At 45.9% G+C, this 24,387-nt stretch overlaps 1 protein-coding gene across 1 annotated transcript in view; it reads right to left on the reverse strand.

Moving 5' to 3' along the window:
- The window catches only part of LOC147748878 (lactoperoxidase-like), a 1,319,638-nt gene that overhangs the window by 952,918 nt on the left and 342,333 nt on the right, over positions 1-24,387 (reverse strand). The window contains exons 5-6 of the mRNA XM_086964410.1: positions 22,781-22,977; positions 8,451-8,574 (exon numbers count right to left, since the gene is read on the reverse strand). Coding sequence (XP_086820536.1) covers positions 8,451-8,574; positions 22,781-22,977 — 321 coding nt within the window. The remainder of the gene's footprint in view (positions 1-8,450; positions 8,575-22,780; positions 22,978-24,387) is intronic.

Consider the following 24,387-nt stretch of genomic DNA (forward strand, 5'->3'; position numbering starts at 1 on the left):
TCTACAATTGCTCCATTGGGCCACGTCGCCGGGGGTGCGGGAGGCTGCGACGAGACCTCTGTCCGATTTTGAGGCCTTTCTCCTGAAGACCTCCGCCATGAAGGGGGCCATCTCCTTTCTCTACCAGCTGCTGCTCCGCTCGGCCCTTTCCCCCCGACCGCGCTACATGGAGCAATGGGAGGAGATGGTGGGGAGGGATATCACTGACGGAGAGTGGTCAGCACTCTGGAAGGACATGACGCAATTTAATCACTCCATACTCCTGAGGGAGGCGCATTTCAAAACTCTTACGCAATGGTACATGGTCCCGGCTCGACTCCATCGCATCTACCCAGCGGTCACGGACAGGTGCTGGAGGGGCTGCGGCCTTCTGGGGGACTTCCGCCACATTTGGTGGGACTGCCCGATCATTAAACCCTTTTGGGCCGAGATCTTGTCCCATATTAAAGACATTCTGCGGTACCCTATAGACGACTCCCCGGAATTCGTGCTACTGGGGTTGAGAGACCCTGGCCTTGAACACCAGACTCGAGCCGACAAAAAAATCCTTTGGCTATGTCTCGGCGCGGCCAAACTTACGTTGGCTTCGGCCTGGAAGCGGAAGGAGGCCCCGGCGATCTCCCTTTGGCATGCTAGATTGTGGAGGCTCTTGAGTCTCGAGAGAATGGCGGACATATTTTTGGGCAATTACAAAAATTTCAAACATGTGTGGGGTCCCTTGGTGTCCTTTCTCTCTGCGGGATTGCCTTCGGCAGTTTGCCCAGCTTCATTGAGGAATTTACATTTATTTCAGCTCTAGAGCATGCATGTTGGATGACTGGGGAATGCGAGCGGCGCCGTCACGGGTGGGGGGAGGGGGGGAGTTTTGGGGGCAAGGGGTTGGGTGCTACTTTGGAACAATTATATCGATGAGAGGAGGCTCACCTGGAGAACGGGGCACTTCTGGACTACTTGTCGGCTGCACTAACTGAGCGACCCCCTATTAGGGGATGAGTACGGGACTGCCGACGCTCACAGCAGACGACGACTTTCCTCCAATGGCTTTCTGTGTTACAACTCTACCTCATCTTACTTTAATGCTTTCCCACTGTGTGGGACCCGCTATGCGCCATATGTGGTACCTTTTGTTTACTGTTCATTTTTCTTTGTCTGCAAAATAAAAAATTTTACAAAAATTAAAAAAAATAAAAAACTCTCATTTTGGGAGTTTGGTTTTGAAAAACAACAACGTTTTTGAAAGGTTTGCCATTTTGCCAGCCATTATGTCTGATGTCATGATTCTGTCCGCCAACCTTTTCCTGCATTAAGAGGAACTGCTGTGACTGCACTTCCTGTAAATGTAGAGAGTTGTCTGCAGGGCTGGTGTGGCCAGTGGAGGTTCCTTAAGGATGGCAGAAATATTTACCTCATCCATCCTAACAGAGTTTACTCCATCCCCGAACTCTAAATCAGGCTCATAGATTTCTTCCTTCCTTTACAAGATTGCACTGAAGCCTATCAACTATACTATATTGGTTACTTCATTATGGGCACTATGCAATTGCTCCTGTTTTGATAAGATCACCTTAAAGATTAGATGGCGCCATGCCACTGATCTACACCATTTCGAGTTTTGAACTGTCCCATGATAGACCACCATCTCTGTGATTACAGATCACACATTGCCACCTTTCATTTCATTTCAAAATACTTTATTCGGTTTTCTTATGCAAAACCATAAAAGTTCATAGACATAGTCAAGTCAAGTCAAGTCAAGTGATTTATATAGCGCGCTACATACCCATAGGGTCTCAAGGCGCTAGAGGAAGGGTGGGGAATTACTTGTCGAATATCCAAGTTTTAAGTTGTTTTCTGAATGCTAGGTGGTTCTGAGTAAGGCGAAGGTGAGTGGGAAGTGAGTTCCAGGTTTTAGCTGCCAGGTAGGAGAAGGATCTACCTCCCATGGTGGTTTTGTTGATGTGAGGTACAGTGGCAAGGGCTTGGTTGGAGGATCGTAGCTGACGGGAGGGGGTGTAGAAAGACAATCGTGTGTTGAGGCATTCGGGTCCAAGTTCGTAAAGTGCTTTGTGTGCGTGAGTTAGGAGGCGGAAAGTAATCCTCTTATTTACGGGGAGCCAGTGGAGGTTTTTCAGGTGATCAGAGATGTGTTCTTTACGCAGGATGTCTAGTATGAGCCTGCCTGAAGCGTTCTGGATGCGTTGGAGTTTTTTCTGGAGTTTTGCGGTGTTACCGGCGTATAGTGTGTTTCCGTAGTCCAGGCGGCTCGTAACCAGTGCGTGGGTGACCGTTTTTCTAGTTTCGGTGGGGATCCAGCGAAATGTTTTTTTGAGCATGCGAAGAATGTTGAAGCAAGATGATGAAACGGCGTTGACTTGTCTGGTCATCGAGAGTGAGGAGTCCAGGATGACGCCCAGGTTCCGTGTGTGGTCCGTCTGGATGGGTGCTTTTCCAAGGGCTTCTGGCCACCAAGAGTCATCCCAGGCGGAGGGGGAGGTGCCTAAGATGAGGACTTCTGTTTTGTCTGAGTTCAGTTTCAGACGGCTGTGCTTCATCCACTCGGCTACTTCTTTCATTCCTTCGTGTAAGTTGGTTTTGGCGGTGTTAGGGTCTTTGGTGAGTGATAGGATCAGTTGAGTGTCATCCGCATAGGAGATGATGTTGAGATTGTGTTGGCGAGCGATGTCCGCAAGGGGGCTCATGTATACGTTGAAGAGGGTGGGGCTGAGTGACGATCCTTGTGGCACGCCGCAGATGACTTCAGAGGCCTCTGACTTGAATGGTGGGAGGCGGACTCTCTGGGTTCTTCCGGTGAGGAACGAGGTGATCCATTCCAGTGCTTTTCCTTGGATTCCTACGTTTCTGAGGCGCTGTAGAAGGGTGCTATGACAGACTGTGTCGAAGGCAGCGGAGAGGTCGAGGAGGATGAGGGCGACTGTGTCTCCATTGTCCAGTAGAGTTCGAATGTCGTCTGTTGCTGCGATGAGTGCGGTTTCAGTGCTGTGTTTGGCCCGGAAGCCGGACTGTGAGGGGTCGAGGGATTTGCTGGTTTCGAGGAAGGAGGCGAGTTGGTTGTTGACAGCTTTCTCGATGACTTTGGCCGGGAATGGAAGAAGCGAGATGGGGCGGTAGTTTTTGAGTTGGGTGGGGTCGGCTGTGGGTTTTTTCAGAAGGGCGCTGAGTTCTGCGTGTTTCCAGCTTTCCGGGAAGGTGGCGGAGTTGAGGGAGCAGTTGATGACATCTCGGAGGTATGGTGCTATGATGGAGTCTGCTTTGTTGAAGATGTGGTGAGGGCATGGGTCAGTTGGGGATCCTGAGTGGATGGAGTTCATCAGGCGGATGGTGTCCTCAGTGGAGATTGGGTTCCAGTCATTAAGGATGTTCAGGGGGGGTGAAGGTCCTGCAGAAGGTTGGGTGGGTTGGTCTCCGGGTCGGTTGTCGAAGCTGTTGTGGATGTCTGCGATTTTGTTGTGGAAGAAGGAAGCTAGGGAGTCGCAGAGGGCTTGGGAGGGGGTGATGTCGTTGGAGTTGGCTGATGGGTTGGTAAATTCTTTGACGATGTTGAATAACTCCTTGCTGTTGTGGGCGTTGTTATCTAGATGGTCTTTGAATGCGGCTTTCTTGGTAGACCGGATTAGTTGGTGGTGTATGCGGGTGGCGTTTTTGAAGGCGTCCCTGGTGCAGGTGTTTGGGTCTTTTTTCCAGGCCTTCTCGAGGGAGCGACAGTGTTTCTTCGATTTCTTAAGATCATCGTTGAACCAGGAGGCGATTTTGCTGCCTGGTTTGCTTTGACGTTTTTTCAACGGTGCTAGGATGTCGGCGCTGTTGGATATCCATTGGGTGAGGTTAATGGCTGCTTGGTCGGGGTTTGAGGAGTGGGCGGGGGGGTTTAGAAGAAGCGATGAGGAGATCTGGTCGATGGTGATTTTGTTCCAGTTTCTTCGCATGGTGGGTTGAGGATGGTTGTGGATTGTGGTCTTATTGTAGGTGAAGTGAACGCAGCTGTGGTCCGTCCAGTGAAGAGCTGTGGTGTGACTGAAGAAGACATGTTTGCTGGAAGTGAAGATAGGGTCGAGTGTGTGACCTGCAATGTGGGTGGGGGTAGTGACCAGTTGTTTGAGTCCGAGGTTGGCAAGATTGTCCAGAAGGGTGGTGGCGCTGCTGTCGTTGCTCTTTTCCAGGTGAAAATTGAGGTCTCCCAATAGAATGTAGTTCTCGGAGGGGAGGGCGTGTGGGGTGATAAAGTCAGTGATGTCGTCACTGAATTGTGCACGGGGCCCTGGAGGCCGGTAGAGGAGGGTGCCTCCGAGTGTGGTCTTGGGGTCGGTGTGGATCTGGAAGTGGAGGTGTTCGGCGCTGGCAAGGTTGACGTCTGAGCTGGTTGAGATGCGGATGGAGTTCTTATGGACGATAGCGATGCCTCCTCCTGTTTGCTCGATGCGGTCCTTACGGATGATCTTGTATCCTTCCGGGATGGCAATGGCGATGTCTGGGGCTGAAGAGGCATTCATCCATGTTTCTGTTAGGAAGGCGACGTCCGGTGAGATGGTGTCGAGTAGATTCCAGAGGTCGATGGCGTGTCTGTGGACCGAGCGGGTGTTGAGCAGGATGCATTTTAGGTGGTTGGTGTCAGGTCTCTGATTGCTGTTGGTAGATGAGGAGCTGGTTTTGGTGCCGTCGAACTTGCAGGAGTTGCAGGAGAAGGGTCCCTGGGTGAGTCCAGGAGCGGCTTGGACGCAGTTGGGGGAGCGGCCGGGGTTAAGGGCTAGGAGGGTGGAGGCGTCGTATGTAATGCGGGTGGGGTGGGTGGTACGGGGGACAGGGGGTCTGGCGCTGGGCGCGGTCCAGGCGCGGACGGGCGTAGACGGGCTTACCTTTGGCGCACCTTCGGCGCGGCCGCAGCGCGTGGACGCTGCGCGTTGGGACATCTGTCTAACATGGGGAGTGGAGGGGGGCGGAGCGTGGGAGGGTCAGCTGGGAGGCGGGGTCTAGGAGGGGACACGGCAAAAAGTAAAAACAACTGAAATGGCCGCCCGGTAGGAAATCGAAACTGGGGCACAGCCGGAGCTTGAGTCAGATTGTAATAAATATTAAGTAGGCAGAGAAACGCTTCGCAAGAATCTAATCAGCCTCTATGCACTAAATGGCAGTATTAGAGTAATGCAGGCAATAACGATACCAAGCGCTGTGAAGTGCGCTGTGCGCTGTAGCAGGGCGGCAGGCAGCAGGTATCAGGGCAGGTTCGTCAGGCAGCGAGGGGAAGCCTTCCGTTATGTGAGCAGGCAGCAGGTATCAGGGCAGGTTCGTCAGGCAGCGAGGAGAAGCCTTCCGTTATGTGAGCAGAGTGCTGGGGGAGCGACCTTAATGGAGGTAGTCCATAAAAATAAAAACAATGACTTTCCAGTAAAATACATAACACAAGATACACTAATTAAAAGGCAAATTGATTCATTACATTAGGGTCCCATTATTGCACGGTAAAGATGGCATCGTTGAAGAGGGTACCAATTCAAGTCCATGTGTCCAGACATTTCCTATACTTCATTGCACTTTTAAAAAAAAACAGCCACATGAGGTATACATTCAGGTTTTAACAATTGTAAATAAAACAATGCAGGACGAATTTGAGCGAAATTCAGCCTTTTTAAAACAGGTTTTAGATAAAAAGCCCTTGGGAATTCATAATATTTACATAAAAACATGAAGTGCAGCAAATCCTGTGGAGACAAATTGTCGCAGCCACAGACTGCCAACACCTTCCCTTTATGACACCCCCTAGGGACTGCTAATAACAAGTGGAACATGTTAAACCTGAGCCTGGTTAGTAAAAAACGCTCATAGGCAGGTAAAGGCCAAAGTAAGTAGGGTTCCACAGCGGGCGAGGTTTTGAGCATCAGGTGAAGACGCACATTAGGCTTCAACAGCTCCCTTTCCTCCCTTTCTGATGTTTTGCGCATGGTAAAGGATTGTTTTATATACGCTACATCTTTGCTGGTGATGCCTCCTGGATTTAAAAACAGATCATCGCGCCCCTCCCTACTAAAACTAGTTTTAAGGTATTTCATCCAAGGAATTTTGGACATACAATCTAGGGTTAAGGTCTCTTTAAGAAGAATATGGGTAAGACCTAGATGTTTGTTAAGCCAACACTGTAGCCAAAAAATGAGGGGTCGCAGGGACAGGGTATCACTGATGAAAGGAGTGCCCGTCTCTTCATGCACAGTCATGTTTGGGGTCCCCAGGGGTACACACAAAAGCTGCTTCAGGAATTTGTTTTCAACCACCTGGAGACACTCTAGATTACAGTGTCCCCATAGTTCGCTCCCATAGCTAGCTATTGAAATGCTCTTTGCACGATAGATCTTCAGCATAGCCGCTATCGGTCTGTTGCCCATTCTTGCAGCAAATCCAAAAAGTGTAGCATTAGCCCTAGTAACTTCTCCTTTTTTCTTGTTCAAGAGTGGGGCCCAATTTAGCTGATGATCTAGGAGAACACCCAGATAAGAAAAGGTTGTACATGTGGGCACGTTGATACCATCAACCTTAAAGGGATACTGCTTTTTTTATTTTTGCCCCGTCTGCATTATATAGGATTTTGAATTGTTTATGGTCAGGTCTCGCCTAGCCATAAACCCATGGAAGGCGTCAAGCAAAGTTTGAAGCCCTTTCGGCGTGCCAGCTAAGAGGACTGCGTCATCCGCATATAGCAGGACGGGCAGTCCTCGTCGCCCCACGTAGGGATAGTCAGCCCCTGTCTTTACCAGTACACTTTCAAGTTTGTTTATATAGAGGTTAAAAAGAAAGGGGGCCAGGATACACCCCTGCCTGACCCCCCGGCTGGTTCTAAATTTTCTTGACACCTTGAGGTCTGTGGTATATCTTACATTAGCCTTAGTATCTTTATGTAGATCTTCCAGGAAATTCACCAGGTATTTCTCAACCCCCATGGCCTCCATGGACTGCCACAGCCTTCCTCGATTGACACAGTCAAAAGCCGAGGAAAGGTCCATGAAGGCCATGTAGATGGTCCCTGGCCGTGAAAGTGTGTATTTACCCAAAATCAAGTACAAGTTTAGGCATTGAGCCATAGTTGAATGCCCCATGCGGAACCCATACTGAATGTCAGCTATAATGTTTTTCTCCTCCGCCCATGTAGTCAACCTCTTCAGGATGACACTTCCTAAAACCTTAACTATAGAATCAATCAGGGAGATGGGCCTATAATTAATTGTGCAAGATCTGTCACCCTTCTTGAATACGGGTACTATAGTTGATACTCCCCAGGATGTGGGGCAACCCTTTTTCGCTGCAGCATTTTCCACCGCTACTAAGATAGGAGCCCAGAACAGAGGGTTAGATTTAAGTAAATCGGGGGGATATTGCCACCTGCTTAATAAATATTAATTAGGCAGATCATTCTGCCACCCTCTGCGATTCAGTATTTTGTGAACCAACATAATAGTTAATAGGTCCCTTTGTGAACTACTATTGCATTCCTAAAAATTCTGTGCACAAATTGCAACCATGTTTTGTGAATGAAATAACAATAAATCAAGAACCTAACTTGCTTAAGGAGATAGATGCACATTTTGTTTACTCCATGTTTGCAGTTTAAGTACCTGTTGAAATCTTAAGGCAAATTAACACTACATTTATGCTGTTCAGACAGCAACAGGCTAAATATTTAAGCTTATTTCCTATTTGCAAGGCCACCAGCCAAACAGTACATCAATTCTGCTATTTAGCGAGCAGCTGGGTAAATAGTGAAATTTCTTTGCTATTTGCAAGTCCATCGGTCAAATAGTACAAATTTTCTGCTGTTTAATCAGCATTCAGATAAATTATGAAGCATATTTGTTATTGGTATGGCTACTGGCCAAATGTGCATCATATCTGCTGTTTTACCAGTAGCAGGGTGATGACTGAAGTTTGTTTGCTGTTTGATTGATCGCTAGCCAAGCAGTATATAATGTCTTTTAGTTAGCCACAGACTAAGTAAATTGTAAAGTTTCTGTGCTAAGTGCATGGCTTTTGGCAAACTAGTACATAACCTCGGCTACTTAGCCAACGGCCGGTAAATAGGGAAGTTTCCTTCTTATTTGATTGGCTGCCAGCCAGTCAGTATAGAGTCATTAAAATTTAGCCAGCAGCCATATAAATAGTGATGCTTTATCTGCTAACTGTTCAGCCGATAGCAAAACATTGCAGAATCTCTACTATGCAACTATCTGCTGAGCAAATAGTGAATCTGCTCTGCTAGTTTGAATGCCGCCAGCCAAACAGTATGTAATTTCTACTATTTAGCGAGCAGCCAAGTAAATATTAGATACATTCTCGATTTACCGGTGGCCAGCTAAATAGCTGCTACCTTTATAAAATGATGAAGGCCCACCCTTACCTCCTTAATTATTGTGGTTTCTCCCAGTTACGCATATTAACTTGGGGACACATACCTGTGATTGCACACTCCAGTGATGCTCCTGTAAATATCCTTTTTCGGGCAACTTGTGACAGCAGACTCCGTAACACACTGAATGTCCTGAGAAATTCTTTGTAGCTTCTCCTGTGACAGATTAACTGTAGGTAAAACAAAAGTGAACATTAGGACCCCTATCTCGCTAGCAAGCAGAGCAGATTTATACTGTCTGAAAAAGGCCAACAGTATATGTTTATGAACCGCCTTAAGGCATTGGTGTCAATGTATTTGTTTGGGTAAAGAAGCAATGAAACATAGCTTGACTGAAGGGATGATTGAATAGCGCTTTAGTCCCCTACATTAAGACAACTTACACATCCCAGCAGTTCCTAAATCCACGAGTATTCTCCAACTTCAGATCTGTTAAATAATTTGGACATCACCTCTGGAACATCTACCCTTCTATCTAAGTGTTACTTTTCATGGCTCAGCTATACATGTTAATCTTGCTGCCCTAACACTATACACCTAACTAATGTTTATCCAGTGTTGTTCTGCTACTTTATAAATATGGACCTTATTGGACCTGGCCCTCTGTGCATGGACATCCCCAAACATTGTTTTTGCCTTTTTCCCTCCACTTTTTGCTGAATTTGTTTTTGTTGACCTTGATAACCAGTGCTAAAGTGCTTGTGGTCTCTCCCCTAACCATGGTTTAATTTGCTCATACCCAATTGGCAAACTTAATTTACCTGTAAGTTCCTTGTAGAGTAGTATACCATACATCCAGGGTGTGAAAATGAAATGCTACCAGTGGGTCTGCAGCACTTATTGTGCAACCCACTTAAGTAGCACCTTAAAACATGTCCAAGGTTTGCCATTGCAGCCTGAATGCAGTTCGAAACTGCCAAGTTGACTTGGCATTTAAACCCCCTTGCAAAGCCTTAAAATCCCCTATTATTACACATGTCACCATTAAGGTTGGCCCTAGGCAGCCTATAGGGCAGGGTGCTATGATATTAAAAGGTTGGGCATGTACTTTAAGTTAACCACAAGGATATGATGGACAGAGTGCTGAAACTTTTCAGATCTGGGTTGAATCCATAATCGTTCTTTAGCTCACTTCGCCACCACTGCTACGATCCAGCCATATGCAAATCAGTCTTGACCCTGTGACTCATGGAAACAGTCCAGCCCGACCTGCTAAGCCAGGTCTTCCCTGAACAGGAAACTAGCATCCTGGGACTTTTTTCGGGGTAACACCCCTCATCAGCCAGGCTAGCTTGAATCCAGTGGCAATGTGAGCAAGGCACCCACGTCTGGGCATACCACACCAACTAAGGGCGAACAAAGTAAACACAAGGAGATGATGGACGGAGTGTTGAAACTTTACAGACACTCACCCTCAATCACAGATCTGGGTTCAATCCATCATTGTTCTTTAGCACACTTCGCTACCCCAGTTCAGAGCCAGCCATTTGCAAATCAGTCTTGAACCTGTTCCTCATGGGAAAAGTCAAGCCCGCACTGGTAGCCAGGTCTTTCCTGGACCGGAAACAGGCATCCTGGGACCGGTTTCAGGGTAACACCCATCATCAGCCAGGCTAGCTGGAATCCAGTGTCAAAGTTTCAAAGTGAGCAAGGGATCCATGTCTGGGCATACCCTGCCAACTTAGGGCAAACAAAGCAAACACAAGGAGATGATGGACGGAGCGCTGAAACTTTTCAGACACTCACCTAGAGTCACTGTTAGATCTGGGTTGTTGGCCCTATGTTATATGTTAATTTACTAACCACTATATTCTGACCTCCACCACTCAGATTGAACTCCGTGATTACTGTGATTATCAGTAGGATGGGCATACATTCTTCTTTGACCTCAGCTGGAAGCAGGTAGCCAGGACCAAATGACCCACTTTCAATTTACAAAAGTTAACATATGCACTACTCGGCCATTCAGTGTGCGTGCAATGAAGCCTTCACAGTCCCCTGCAGGTGCTTCTGTGGATTCTGCTACTCGAAGTCTGCCTCGCTCAGCTCAGGAAATTGGACGGAGCTAACAGTAAGCTTGCAGAGCTGTAAGAGCTCCAATGGCCCTAGTAAGCACTGGCATTGGAACAATTTTCAGAGTGCGGGTTCTGCCATCAATGTTACATCACTGAACTCATAGGGATTCTGAAAAACCCAAGAACCATACAAACAAAAAGTGTCACAAATTAGACACACCCACTTAGCAGGAGAGTGATAAGGATGTTGTATGTAGCTGTGGTTGCATTTAGGCACACACTGTCACAAATATATAACTAAAGCATGGTATGGTAGCACACTCATTACAGACAGCACATCTTCCATTGAAATGACCTTTACATTTGCATAGACATACAGTTTTACTTATAAAACTATATGCAGCGCACAAACAAGAATGCATAGAAATTGGGTTTCAGCGAATATTTTTCATTTTCCCATGTCCAAGTGTCTTGATTTGTTTTGATCCTCCTAAAATATAAAATATTTGTCACACTATCAGAATTGGAAAAAATCACTTAATTTGTACTTTCCTAACTGTTTGTTTATTTTGTTGTCTGATGGCTTAGTGGACTAATGCATCCGCTGTTGGGGACTATGTTCGACCTCACAGTCACAGGTTCAAATACTGGCGGGTCCACTCAGCCTTTCATCCTTCTAAAGTCAATAAAAATGAGTACCATTGAGTTGGGTAACAATACACATATGTTACTCAGTGCCGGGATGCCCTTGGATGAACGTGCACTTTAAAAATACACATGTCATATTATATTTGTACACTTCAATAATAGGTATTTAAATTGCAGTTGTTTGTTGGAAACACACAAAGTCCTTTCATTTCACATCAACAAGATTGACACATAGTAAAGTGTAACAGACTAGAAAAGTAAACACCTACTTCAATTTAAAAACATAAGCAGAACTTTGTCAGGAGACTAGACTGATGTTTGACCTCAGTCTTTAAACCCACAGTAAAAGTGAAAAGATAAAAAGTACATTTAAAGTCAGTTCAGTTCAACACTCTTTATTTCGGTAAAAAGATACCATACAAGAGACATACAAATACAATCATCGAATACATTCATATTCTTATAATAATAAATACATAAAAACAAAAAGTAAATATTACAGATTCACACAATTTCATAAGTTCAACACAAAGGATTTAAAAATCTTAAAAACAGTAAATTATTATCAATTGCACACCATACAAATTCTCAATTAATCAGATTAGGCATCTACTCCCATTTTCTTCCATACAAGCCTCGTACTCATTAAGGACCTTGACACTGCAAAGACCATAGGGGTCGACAAAAAGTCTGAAGAATTCTACACACCTCCAGGTGCCTTTGGACACATAGAAATCTGCAAATTGGAATTATCCACCTAGTCCAGCAGGACAGAAAAACAACATATGGGCTACAGATTCTGGCGCATACCGACAAGATTGGCAGCCCATAACAGTGAGGTCTAGAGACTTCACTCATCCTAAGGTGAAAGCGCAAAGAGGCAAAGTACCATATCTGAAATGGATGTTAAGTTTCTTAGCAAGATTTAGTTCAATATCATCTAGAAAAGGCTCTGCACAGTAAAAATCCTTTGTCATTAAAAATGCACCTGTTAATGTACCCAATGTTGATAAAGTTAGGATCTTATTAAGCTGATAACATCTAAACAATGATGTTGATTCAATTACTGAAATGGAACAGCAACTACCCCCGGGATCTTTCCACAGATTTGCTAAGCCCAATTCAGAAAATGTTTCTCTGACATATCTCATTTAGAAATATCGCAGCACTTGTTGATTTATCTTAACAAAACAACAGCACATTACAAGTCAAGTCAAACAAGCTTTATTCGACGATTGTCATAAAAGCAACATACAAATAAATATAAAACATATAACAGAGTTAAAATTTCTAAGTACTTTACATTTAAAATATATATCCATTTCATCACTGTACATTGATTTAAAATTTGAATTTGGCACCATGGGTACATGTTAATCATTTGACAATCTATTTCTAATGGTCCAGGCCCAGCCTAGAAATTTTGCCACAGCTATGTAAACTGGCATGTCAGTGCAGGAGCCGATAATTCTAATTGCCACCGACCCTCTTATCGGTTGCCCATCAACCTGCACATTGGGCGAAGCCATGTTCTCCGGGGGACTGCATACACTGGGCATTCAAATAGCAGATGGCCTATGGTTTCTATGGATGCTGAACAAGACGGACATGCTGCCTTGGCTGTCTTAGACCAACTGCTTGTAAATGCCCCAACCGGTAGGCTCCCAATTCTCAGTTGAAAATACAATTTTCGATCCAGGGGTTTTAGGATCACATCCCAAAAGGCTTCCAATTTGGGTACGTTTTTAATATCCATAAACAATCCAGTCAAAGACCCTTGATCGATAGACCTAAAAGACCTGGAAGCCACAAACTGCCAGTACAAATTCTTAAGTGCCTTTTTGGGAGGAAACCTACTATTTGTAGGGTCCTCCCACAGATCCCGTAAACCCAAATCAAACAATAGGCACCTGATGTGTTTTAACCATTTAATTTTGTGATAGGTGTCACTATTGATTATATCAAGTAAACCCCTAGAGTAGGTTTCGAGTTCCGGGGTGGTCCAAATCCTCCTCCAATACAAAATTGGGCGTAAGGAAGCTATAAGTGCTATTGGGAACATCCCTAAATCATAAGAGAGGGTTCAGGGGGTTACTCTTAGGTAATTTTATTAAATTCCTTAAAAAGGAATTTTCTGAGATTGACATCCCCCTAAGATTTTCAATTCCCCACATTTCAACCCCGTATAAAGTGGAACTAACCACTTTACCATTATAAACTTTCAATACCGGGGATATTGGTTTAGTAAGAGATTTAGGGCCAGATGTAGGTAGGCGTTTACCGGGTGGTAACGGCCGAAAACCGGTAAAATCGGCCGTTACCGAGGAAATGAGATGTAGGAGGCCATCAATTACCGATTTAAGAAAATCCGAGTCGGAAACATAACGACTCGGTAAGAATGACCCGGTAAAATTACCGTGTCGGAATATACTGTATACATAAATACCGAGTTGGTATTCTCCGACTCGGTAAATCAGGAACGGTAAAAATTAGCCTTGGAGATGTAGGTAAGCACAAAAATACCGAATCTGCCGAAAAACGGTATTTTTTAGTCGGTATTTACCATGCATTGAAAGCAGGTGGTAACCAAGGGAGGGCTATAAAAAAAGTCCCAAAATGCACCTCAGGACCCATGATGGCGGCTTTTTACATCATAGCAAGACGGCAGAGACTACAGGCAGCAGGACAGAGAGAATGGCTAAGGGAGGAACAAGTGTACAGGCAGAGGATAACACTGTTCCAACTGACAGAGCCTGAAATACTGCAGAGGTACAGGCTACACCCAGACACCATCAAGCAATTGATCAGGCACCTACACCCTCTCCTGGACCACCCAGGGCCCATGCCATCCCACCTCATGTCCAGGTACTATGTAGCTTACACCTGCTGGCCTCAGGGAGCTACCAGAGTGTGATAGCTGCAGTGGGTGGCGTGTCCCAGGGCTGCCTGTCCCGCTTCTTCAGGAGGTTTATTGACGCCATGATGCAGAGGATGGGGCATTATATTTCATTCCCTGTTACACCGGCAGAATTAGCCAAAACCAAGACAGACTTTTATCAACTGGCACACTTCCCTCACGTGATCGGCTGCATCGATGGCACCCACGTCCCACTCTGTCCACCTGCAGCCACAGAGCACATATACAGGAATCGCAAATCGACGCACTCCATCAACGTCCAGGTCATATGTAATGCAGGTAACCTCATCACTGACATCGTAGCCAAGTTCCCCGGAAGTACCCATGATTCATACATCTTTCAGAATAGTGGAATATACACGCGCCTACTTGCCGGAGAATTTGGAAATGGATACCTGCTAGGTAAATCACATTGACACACCCTGACACTCACATTAGATCTACGTCTCATGTACTTGCAATTAATGTCTATCTTTCTCCCCCTAGGCGACAGTGCATATGCCCTGCGGTCCTTTGTGCTCACTCCCTACCTCAACCCATCCACCAGGAGTGAAAGGCGATACAACGTGGCTCACAGATCCACACGAAACGTAGTTGAGCGCACATTTGGACTCCTAAAGAGCAGGTTTCGCTGCCTCCACAAGAGTGGAGGTGCACGGCAGTACACCCCAATCATCTGCTGCAAAATAATAGCAACCTGTGCAATGTTGCATAATCTCGCCACCAAGCAAGGCACTGAGGTGGAGCTCACATACCATGAGAACATTGATGACGACCCAGAGGTGGCAGAGCCCCAAGCTACAGTGGCAGCAGCAGCTACAGATGGGAGACTGAGACGGGCAGAGGTTACACAACAATATTTCTGAGTGAGTAAAGAGACACAGGCATGAATGTAACTTTGTGGAAGTAGTTTAATATTCACTACGCCACAGCATTGTTAGCTCACATTTTGGGCACACTAATACAAACACTCCATGAGTGTGATGTCACGGTTAACACCACCGTGACTACAGCCTTGGGTGGATTGCAAAGTCATTGTTTGTGGGCACGGGCCACAGGGCGGGGCTGCTGTGGCTGTGAATCAATGTCCTCACGCTGGCCTGTCACACTTCCCCCACGCCTGCCACTCCTCCGTAACTCTTGCACAGGAGTGCTTGCACCACTCCTGCTGGTGGACCCCTCGCTTTCGGCAGCACAAGTGTCGCCTCCAGTGCCAGTCTGTTGCGCGAGCACCAGCTCCATTGCAGAGGTCATCCTGGCCATGCCTTCACTTAAATTGTTGCAGCACTGCACTATGGCAGTTGCAAACATGTTCAGGGCCTTGGTTTGCTGGCGCACATCCACACGGGCCTTGCGTCTCGCCAAATGGTCCCTGTCCAATTTGTCACACAGGACAGTCATGCACTGTGTTATATCTGATATTCCTGACGCCATGGATTGCATGCTCTCTGCCATTTCCCCTATGCCCTTGCCTACTGCTTCCAGTTTATCATTTGTTGTGCGTGCGTGCCTCTGAACCCCCATCATTGCTTTTGCCTGCAGGCGCTGCACCTTCACCATGGTGGCCTCCAGTCCGCAGAAGACACCTTGGACTTGCCGCACATCCTCTTCCTCCCGTGGCCGTCGCCCTCGGACACTGGCCCGCGTGACTCTGGGACTGGGCTGCTGCTCGGTGTTGCCTCTGTCCTGTGTGTCACCCTCCACCTCCTCCTCCTCCGATGATGTTTGCAGTATTCTGCGAGGGGGCACATCATGGCTCCTGACTCTTCCCAGCACTGGGGATGGTGATGTGGGGGTGGGTGATAGTTCTGCCGCTCCTGTGTCCTGACTACCGAATAGGAGAGGGGATTGTGGATTTTCTGCAGTTGCCTCCTCAGGCATCGGGGCTGCCTGCTCTTGGTCCTGCCCTCCGTGAGATGTGCTAGGTCCGGCTCCTTCCCTCCTCTTCTCTCTGACCTCAGCTGTGCTGCGCTTTGTCTCTCCTGTGGACAGACATGGACATTGTGTCAGTAATGTTGTTCACCTGTGTCATGTGATAAAATACACTTCTATAGCACTTTAGCCTGTCTCTCATTTGCCTATGCTACTTGTCTGTTGCTCCCCTTGCTGCAATGCACGCTGACTGCTCTGAGGTACCTACACATGACTACATTTCACAGGATGCATTGCAGGACATTAGTTAAACCTGTTGTGGAGTCTGATTTGTCCTGTGAGGGGAATAGGTATAAGGGTAAATGATAGTGTTCTTGCATCTTACCTGGTTTCTTTGCTCCTCTTGCTGAGCTGTCTGCGTCTCCAATTCCGTGAATACATTCCTTCTCAAGGGTGGATGCGACCATCTCCTCGATGTCGGTGAGTCTGGGGGCTCTGTTTCTTCCTCCTCCTGTAGTATCACATTCCTTGCGGTGGGCAGCAAGCTTTTTTTTGGTGATTATGCGGATGTCATACCACCGTTTTTTTAGGTCTTCTAGGTCACGGTGGGTGACACCAATGGCATTTACCTTGCCTTGTATGTCCAACCAGGTGCTGCGTTTGATGGATTCAGCAACATGCAGAGTTTGCTTTCCAAAAATTTTGCCATAATGTCTGACAACCTCCGAAATCAGCACCTGCAGTTCCTCCTGGCTGAACTTCTGCTTCCTTTTGCGCTCTGCAGCATCTCTCTGTGCCTCCTGGCTCTCCATCTTGCTGTGTATTTTGTCTCAGGTAAGGCTGCTCCACACTCTGTCCTCCTGCTCTCCTGACTGTTTGTTTCTGCACCTGCATGGGCGTGGCCTGTCCCAGGTCCTGGGGTGTGGTGGTTGGATCTGATTGGTTAGTTCCCCTGTGGCTTGGAATTTGGGTGTGGTTGAAGTACCTGATTGGTTCACAGGCGCACATGTTTGTCAGTTTCAAATTCTTTGGCGGATAGTTCCGACACGGTAAATACCGGGTCGGTTTTTACCTACTCGGTATTTTCCGGGTCGGGAGTTGCCATTCATTCCTATGGGCCGTGGCACCGGTGGATCGGTTTGGGTTTTTCCGTCTCGGATTTTACCGTGTAGGTATATTCCGAGACGGTAAATATCGTTTCCGATTACCGACAGGTTCCGAGTCGGTATTTGTTACCGGCATTCTTACCTACATCTCGTTTTCCTACTCGGTAATACCGAGTCGGTATGACTCGGTATTTAAGAGGTCGGTAAATATAATTTACCTACATCTGGCCCTAAGTATGTTCTACACTCAGTGCACCCGATAGCTGTCTATGTTTAAGGGTAGCCAGCTCAATTTGTTGATTCCAGCACAAATTATGCTGGATACAGACACCCAGATAGGTGAAGGATTGGACCCTTTCCAGAGGACGCTTATTCATAAGCACAGTACCCTTGAAAGATTTAGAGGCATTAAAAGTCATAAATTTTGATTTTTGGGCATTTACCTCTAACCCACGTGCTGTACAAAAGTCTTCAAAAAGACCTAGACCTTTTTGAAGCCCACTTGGAGTTTTTGCAATTAAAAGACAATCGTCAGCAAACATTAGAATGGGCACTTTGGCTCCAGCAATAGTTGGTGCATCAACGTTGGAGCCAGTTAAAATTTTAGCCACATCATTAATGTATACAGAAAATAAGGTTGGGGCCAGGACACAGCCCTGTCGTACTCCAGTTTCCACTGGTAACTGTGGGGTAACATTCCCGGGACTCCCCCACCTAATCTGTGCATAGTTCTGTTCATGCAATCTTTTTACCAAAGATAAAAGAGTCCCTGGCATACCCATGTTATTGAGAACATTCCATAATGTAGAGCGAGGAACCAGGTCAAATGCCGCTCTTAAATCTATAAAAGCGGCATATAGGCTTCCATGACCAATTGTCACTATCTTCCAGTAAAGCATTGCAAAATGCAGCGCCTGGTTGACAGTGCTAATTGAGTTTCCAAACCCTGCCTGCAAGTGTGATAAGATCTTATTGTCACGTTCCCAGTCAAGGATTTTGTTTAACCCCTTCAGTGCTCATGACAAGGTCAACTCGTCATGGGTTTTACCTGCGCTGTGCGTTTGACGAGTTGACCTAGTCATGAATAATGGGATCCTGCATCCTTCAGCACCCAGCGGGAATTGCCTGTAGCACCCAAGGTGTTAAAACCAGCCTGCCAAATATTTTTTGAGATGTATCAATCAGGCTAATTGGCCGGTAATTTCCTGGCTGGGACTTGTCCCCTTTTTTATAAACGGGTATGATCTCTGCCCCGTTCCAGGAACTTGGTATTGGAGCTCCCCTAGCGATCATGTTTGATAGGAGAAATAAGTAATAGCCCCAGGAGTTCTTGTCTTGCAAAAATAGGTCTGCAGGTATGCCATCGATGCCTGGCGCTCTACCAGGAACCACTAAATCTAGAGCACACTATATATCTTTCAGGGTGAAGAAGTCTTCCGTTGGGGTTTCCAGAGGTACTTCCACTACTGATTGGGAGTCTTTGCCTTTGGCATACTGCGGCTGAAAATGTTCTACCCATTTTTCTTGGGGGACCCAGTTCTGCGGCTTGTCCGGATTAACATCCACACCCCACTTGTAGACATTTCAGAATCTTCGCGTGTCTTTTGAAGATCCTGCCTCCTTAAGGTCCTTCCACCTTTTTTCATCCCAATCACGCTTGGCACTTGAGACAGTGTTTTTATAAATTAGTCTGGCCGCTCTGATATTCTCAGTTAGCTCTGATTTGATTGCTTCTCCCAGACTTAGGCGGGCCTTCCTGCATTCACTAGAGTACCACCGTGATGCCTCTGGAACTCGGGAGGCATTCCGCCAGCAGGGTTTAACAAAAAGGCTCTTTAGTTCCCCAAAAAGAACCTCATGAATCCTGGTCCCTTCACCCAATTTTAAAGAATTATTGACAGGTTCAGATAATATCAATAGATCCAGTTTCGCCTGCTCAAGCTTGCTGCTTATAAAATCCATATTCTCTTTACGAAGTGAAACTTTGGACCACCGGACGTGACGCATATCGTTAGATATCACAATATCATGGGAGGGGATAGCAGCCATCATAGCCCCAAGATGATCAGGAGATTCCCAATAGGTATGACTCATAGACAGGGGATTGTGGTCACTCTCTACCCTATCTATAATTGTCATATCTTTAAGATATTTCCATAGACCCAAATTAATCAGAATGCAGTCTATTCTGCTCTTGCGATTACCACTTTTGAATGTAAATGCACCAAACTTATCGCCTGTGGTCCTACCATTAGTTGCTCTTAGACCTTTATTTAAGCAGATAGAATTCATTTGGACCACTATATCTGTCCATTTATTTACCGGGTCAAGATCCAATTTGGGAATCCCCCACTCCCTATCCTCCTCATCCGACACATTCCAGCTTCCTTTCAAAAGAGGTTCAAAATTTACGTTAAAATCCCCCTCGACAATTACATTTGAGGGTAGGTAGCGACTTTCCAACAGGTCTTCCAATAGTAATAGAAACTCAGATTTTCTACCCCCCGTACTTCTCGCATATATGTTACAAACATAGACTAGTTTGTCATTTGGGAACTTGAAACTTAGTATCTGAAGATCCCTGTGGTTAGTCGGTATGATTTTTATTATTGCACCCAGATCTTGCCTTATTCAAATCGTAAGCCCTCCGGCTGGTCTCCCCCTCCATTCCTTCACTGCAGGGATACTACAGTTCAGATAGTCTGAGAAATACAGTTCTTCCATTGCCCAGGTTTCCTGAAATAAGCGTATTTCATGTTCTCTAATAAATAATGCCCACTCCGGTGACTCCAACTTAGACTTTAGGCCAGCTATATTCCAAGAAAGAACATACCCCGGTCTACCACTATTGAACATGGGACTAGCTTGCACTAAAAGCTCCAAGTTATTGTCTGGGGAAATAACCTCAACAGAGGAACAAGCTGGTGAGATCTTCAATTGAGTTTACCACAATGCCATTGGGTTCCTGACCACTTATTTCTACATCATTGGGAGATAGTATTAGAGATTGCAATTGAAGTCAATCATTGCAATCCAGTCTCGAGCTTTCCCCAAGTACAGTATCATCTTGTTTCTCCCTCACGGGCTTCCAGGATTGTGGGGGGGTAGCTCTCATCTGGATCCTGGAATAATCCGGAGAGCAGGATCTAAATTCTAAGTTTAACAATTCTCCGGCTATCCTTGGATTTTTTAGGATAAGTTCTATGCAATCATAGGCATCGCCCTTAAGGGTAAGCCTACTTGCTCGGAGAATATCTTCCCTGATCACCGACCTACAACCCCTTACGTGTCTGATCCAATGAATGGCTTTATTGGTTAGGGTGTCAGGTGATTCACGATCTCTACCAACAGGGAGCTTGGGTATATTAATCAGATATACTGGAGGTGACATAGAAGTATTTAGGCTAGATTTAATGAGCCCAGAATTTTGTTGAATAGGGCCCGTTTTCTGCCGGCTAGATAAAGAATTGCTGCCAACTTGTTTTAGCCTAAGGGGTTGCTTGGCTCCCGATTGACCCGGTATATCACTTATTGGTATTGTGGCAGTGGGGTGTGATAGCTGTTTTTCTTCAGACACTTGGTTCCCTTTTTTGATCGTCTCACTAGTTCTGCAGTGTCTAGGTGCAACAGCATCTGCTTTAGGCTTTTCACCTATCTTAGGGGGAGTGTTTCCTGTCTGGACTGATACACCACCCCGGCTTGTTCTAGGAGCTTTAGACACTATAGGGGCTTTATTATGGTCCACATTTAAATTACTAACAACAGCGGTTAGGTCATCAATTTTAACTTGCATCCCTTTTATTAGGTCACATAGATGAGTTACAAGTTTAAACAGAGGGTTATCAGTTCGATCATCTACCTCGGGATCACCCTGTTGAATAGTTGCTACCTGTCTTGGACCAGGATTTATCATATCCGGCTCCTTGTCTGAATGCAGATTTTGAATTTGAGCTAAGACAGTGAATTTATTAGTACAGGGTATATTTAGAACATTTTCAATGCTCTCAATCACATTCACTATACTTTCATCTGGTTTTTCCAGTGGTGGTGATTTATCCCCTAATTGCGACTTGGACATAAACATTTCAGGTATTACTACTGGTCCCCTTGTAGCAATCTTTTCATCCTTTACAATCCCTGAGCCAGTTACCACATGGTCATCAACCCCTACATTAGAGGAAGCTGTTAACAAGTCAGTGCAATCTACAAGTAGGTCATCAATTCTGTCCATTACACAGTTCCCCGCTGCATGAAGTTGGCGCTTTCTGGCAGACTTACACTTTTGTCTCTTCGGTTGTTTTCCTCCCTTAATAACCCCCCCAGCGTCAGTATGTCCCTCAGGATTTTTCCTTTTTCCCATTATACTGGAAACAGTAAATCAGTGGAAAATGAGCAGTACCTTCACTGGTATGGGAAAGGGGGCGGGGCCCAGCCCAGCCTCTTCCGGCCCCTGACGGCCACAGACGGCCCGCCCTTTGCCCGGGCTTCGTCCGGCGTTGGTCCCGCGCTGCGTCAACCTGACGCTGTTTTAAACACCGGAGGGCAGGTGGGCGTGCCTCCGCTGCTACCTCGTCGCGCACGGGGTCCTGGGCTATGGAGTCCCGTGCGGTGTTGTTGTGGGTGGTGCTGGGCTCCTCCGGGAGCTGGAACTGCCTCTGTGCAGTGTTTTTTCTGGTCGCGATGCGGGACCCGCGCCAGAGGGTCCGGTGAGGTGTTTTAAACACCGGAGGGCAGGTGGGCGTGCCTCCGCTGCTACCTGGTCGCGCACTGGCTCCTGGGCTATGGAGTCCCGTGCGGTGTTGTTGTGGGTGGTGCTGGGCTCCTCCGGGAGCTGGAACTGCCTCCGTGCGGTGTTTTTTCTGGTGGCGCTGCGGGACCCGCGCTAGCGGGTCCGGCGAGGTGTTTTAAACACCGGAGGGCAGGTGGGCGTGCCTCCGCTGCTACCTGGTCGCGCACGGGTTCCTGGGCTATGGAGTCCCGTGCGGTGTTGTTGTGGGTGGTGCTGGGCTCCTCCGGGAGCTGGAACTGCCTCCGTGCTGTGTTTTTTCTGGTGGCGCTGCGGGACCCAAGCACCAGAGTTCACTTACCTGTATCTTTTGACGATTATTCACTTTAAACAAAAGTTACAGAACAACGATTGATTTGACATATACGTATCAATTGTATTCTATAATTCTTGAATCTTTGGAAACACCATTCAGGGGTCAACTGTTACATTTATAATAATCCTGAAGATGGTCTCATGGACAAATGCATAGAGACCGAATTGTCAACACTTACACTCTGTTCTGGAAAATAATGTACAATGAGAAGAAGTGTTTACAATAGTGACATTGAAGGATTATACAATTGTATTTATTTTCCTCTTGTTACATTGTTTGTATAACTGTGTAGTACCCTTGATAAATTTCAAAAGATAAAACTTTTTTCTATATATACCTGTGATTGGAATATTTATTGTTTTGTGATTGGTTCATTGATTCTTATGTCCTCACAAGGAACAAAAATATTTCTTAGATAAAAGACATTTGAATAATATCTCTGGCGAGGTTATCAACAATTCTTGTAGTTAAAAATATATATCAAACACAATAGAACAGAGTATTCTAAATAAATCCCTTGAAGGCGCTTTTACCCATTTATTTGATTTGCCAAGCCCTCAAGGGTAGATTGGGTTTCCCATTACATTCAAGTGCTTTGATAATACAGCAGTAAAAGGTGTTGGGAGCGAGCACTGCCTTAACTTATCACCAAGGATATGAAATAGCGCCAGTTACAAATGTTTTGTGATACAGCCCATATAGTCTTCATGTCCTACCTGTCAAATAGAAATTCCCATCCTTATCCTGTATTCCTTGAATATTCAGTTTTTTTGAAATAAGCTGCCATTTTTCACCACTTCGGACAGCTTTGCTTGTGTCACCAGCAGCTTCTCTGAAAAATCCCATTACATGTCCAGCGGTGATTGCAACAGGTGGGGAGCTGGAAAAAGCTTCAGCTTCTGCAGCACCTTCACTAAAAGTACAAGAGATCATACAAAGCTTTCAGGATCTAGTTATAAAAAAAGCATGACAGGAGATAGATCATCATGTTCCAATATGTCTTCTCTAAGTACACCATGTACACAGCATGAGTAAATGTAAGTATATAGTACGACTGGATGTTAAAGCCTTTATACTGGCATGCTAGGAGAGTATAAAACTGGATGTACAGAGCACGACATTTAATGGAGTTAAAAACCCAAATTAAAAGAAGAAATCATACTATATATAAACACACAAAACATGACTGGGTGTAGAATTGTATAGCAAGAAATGCCAAGGTAGAACGATGTTTCATGGTTCAATTCTATTTATTAGTCATTTTAAAAGATAAAACAAACAATACCAGCAGCAGATTCACAATCACAAAGGGTGAACATTGTTTGGTGTAGCCTAACATAAAGTGCTAATTTTGTGCTGGCCCCGCCTTCCCAAAAATACCCCCACCCTCCCTTCCTCACTCGCACATAGGGACATCTAAATTGTGCAGTCTTAGATGTATTCAGGGATCTAAAGTGGCCAGTGGTGGAGTCGCCTCTGATAGGCGTAACAATCAAAGATATCTTGGGCATGTTAATTACCGAAATTCCTGCTAAAGTAGTGACACTAATGGGCTCCACAAATCCCCAATTCAGTTCCCTTTCCAGCCAGAGACATAGTTATCTTCTCCATACCTAGAATGTGCCAAAGTCTATGCAACCAAGTTGTGTGTGTAGGTGGTTTGAAAGTGCCCTAGAGGCTGAGGATATTTTTGGTGGCTACCCCCATTGCAATACCTATCTGACTGCTGCGTTTAGATTTCAAGGGGTATGTGAGTGGATTTGGGAGACCAAGCAGTATATAGGCAGGGAAACACAGGAGTTGGGTATCCAAGTGTCTATCAATGTCATCTATGACATGTGTCCAATTTTGTTGAGGCTGTGGGCATTCCATTAATATGTGCATCACCATCCCCTTTCCCCCGCAGCCTTGCCAGTAGTTTGCGCTTTCCGTGGGCTTTATCCTGTGGAGTCTTACCAGGGTGTAATACCAGTGTGTATCGATTTTTGTGAGAGTTTCGGGAATGATGTTGCTGCTAGCTGTGTGGCAAGCCCTATATGAGATGTCCTCCCCTTCCTTATCGCTCAGAGTCCACCCAAGTTCCTCCTCCCTCCTAGTCCATCCCTCATTATGTGTATGCCTATTAGTTTGAAGCAGAAGTGCATATAGTTCAGATATAAGGCTTTTATCCGATGTTTTGGCAAGGAGCCATTTCTCTTTTTGGTGAGGTGACATTGCGCATAGGGTCTATTCTGGGGATGTGTAATCCAATGTCTGAGTTGCAGGTAATGGAGTCTTTCAGATTCCAGGAGTCCATGTTCGTTGTGCTTCTGGCGAAAGGAGT

Source organism: Lissotriton vulgaris, chromosome 1_1, assembly GCF_964263255.1.
Source record: "Lissotriton vulgaris chromosome 1_1, aLisVul1.2, whole genome shotgun sequence".
Taxonomy (NCBI): Eukaryota; Metazoa; Chordata; class Amphibia; order Caudata; family Salamandridae; genus Lissotriton; species Lissotriton vulgaris.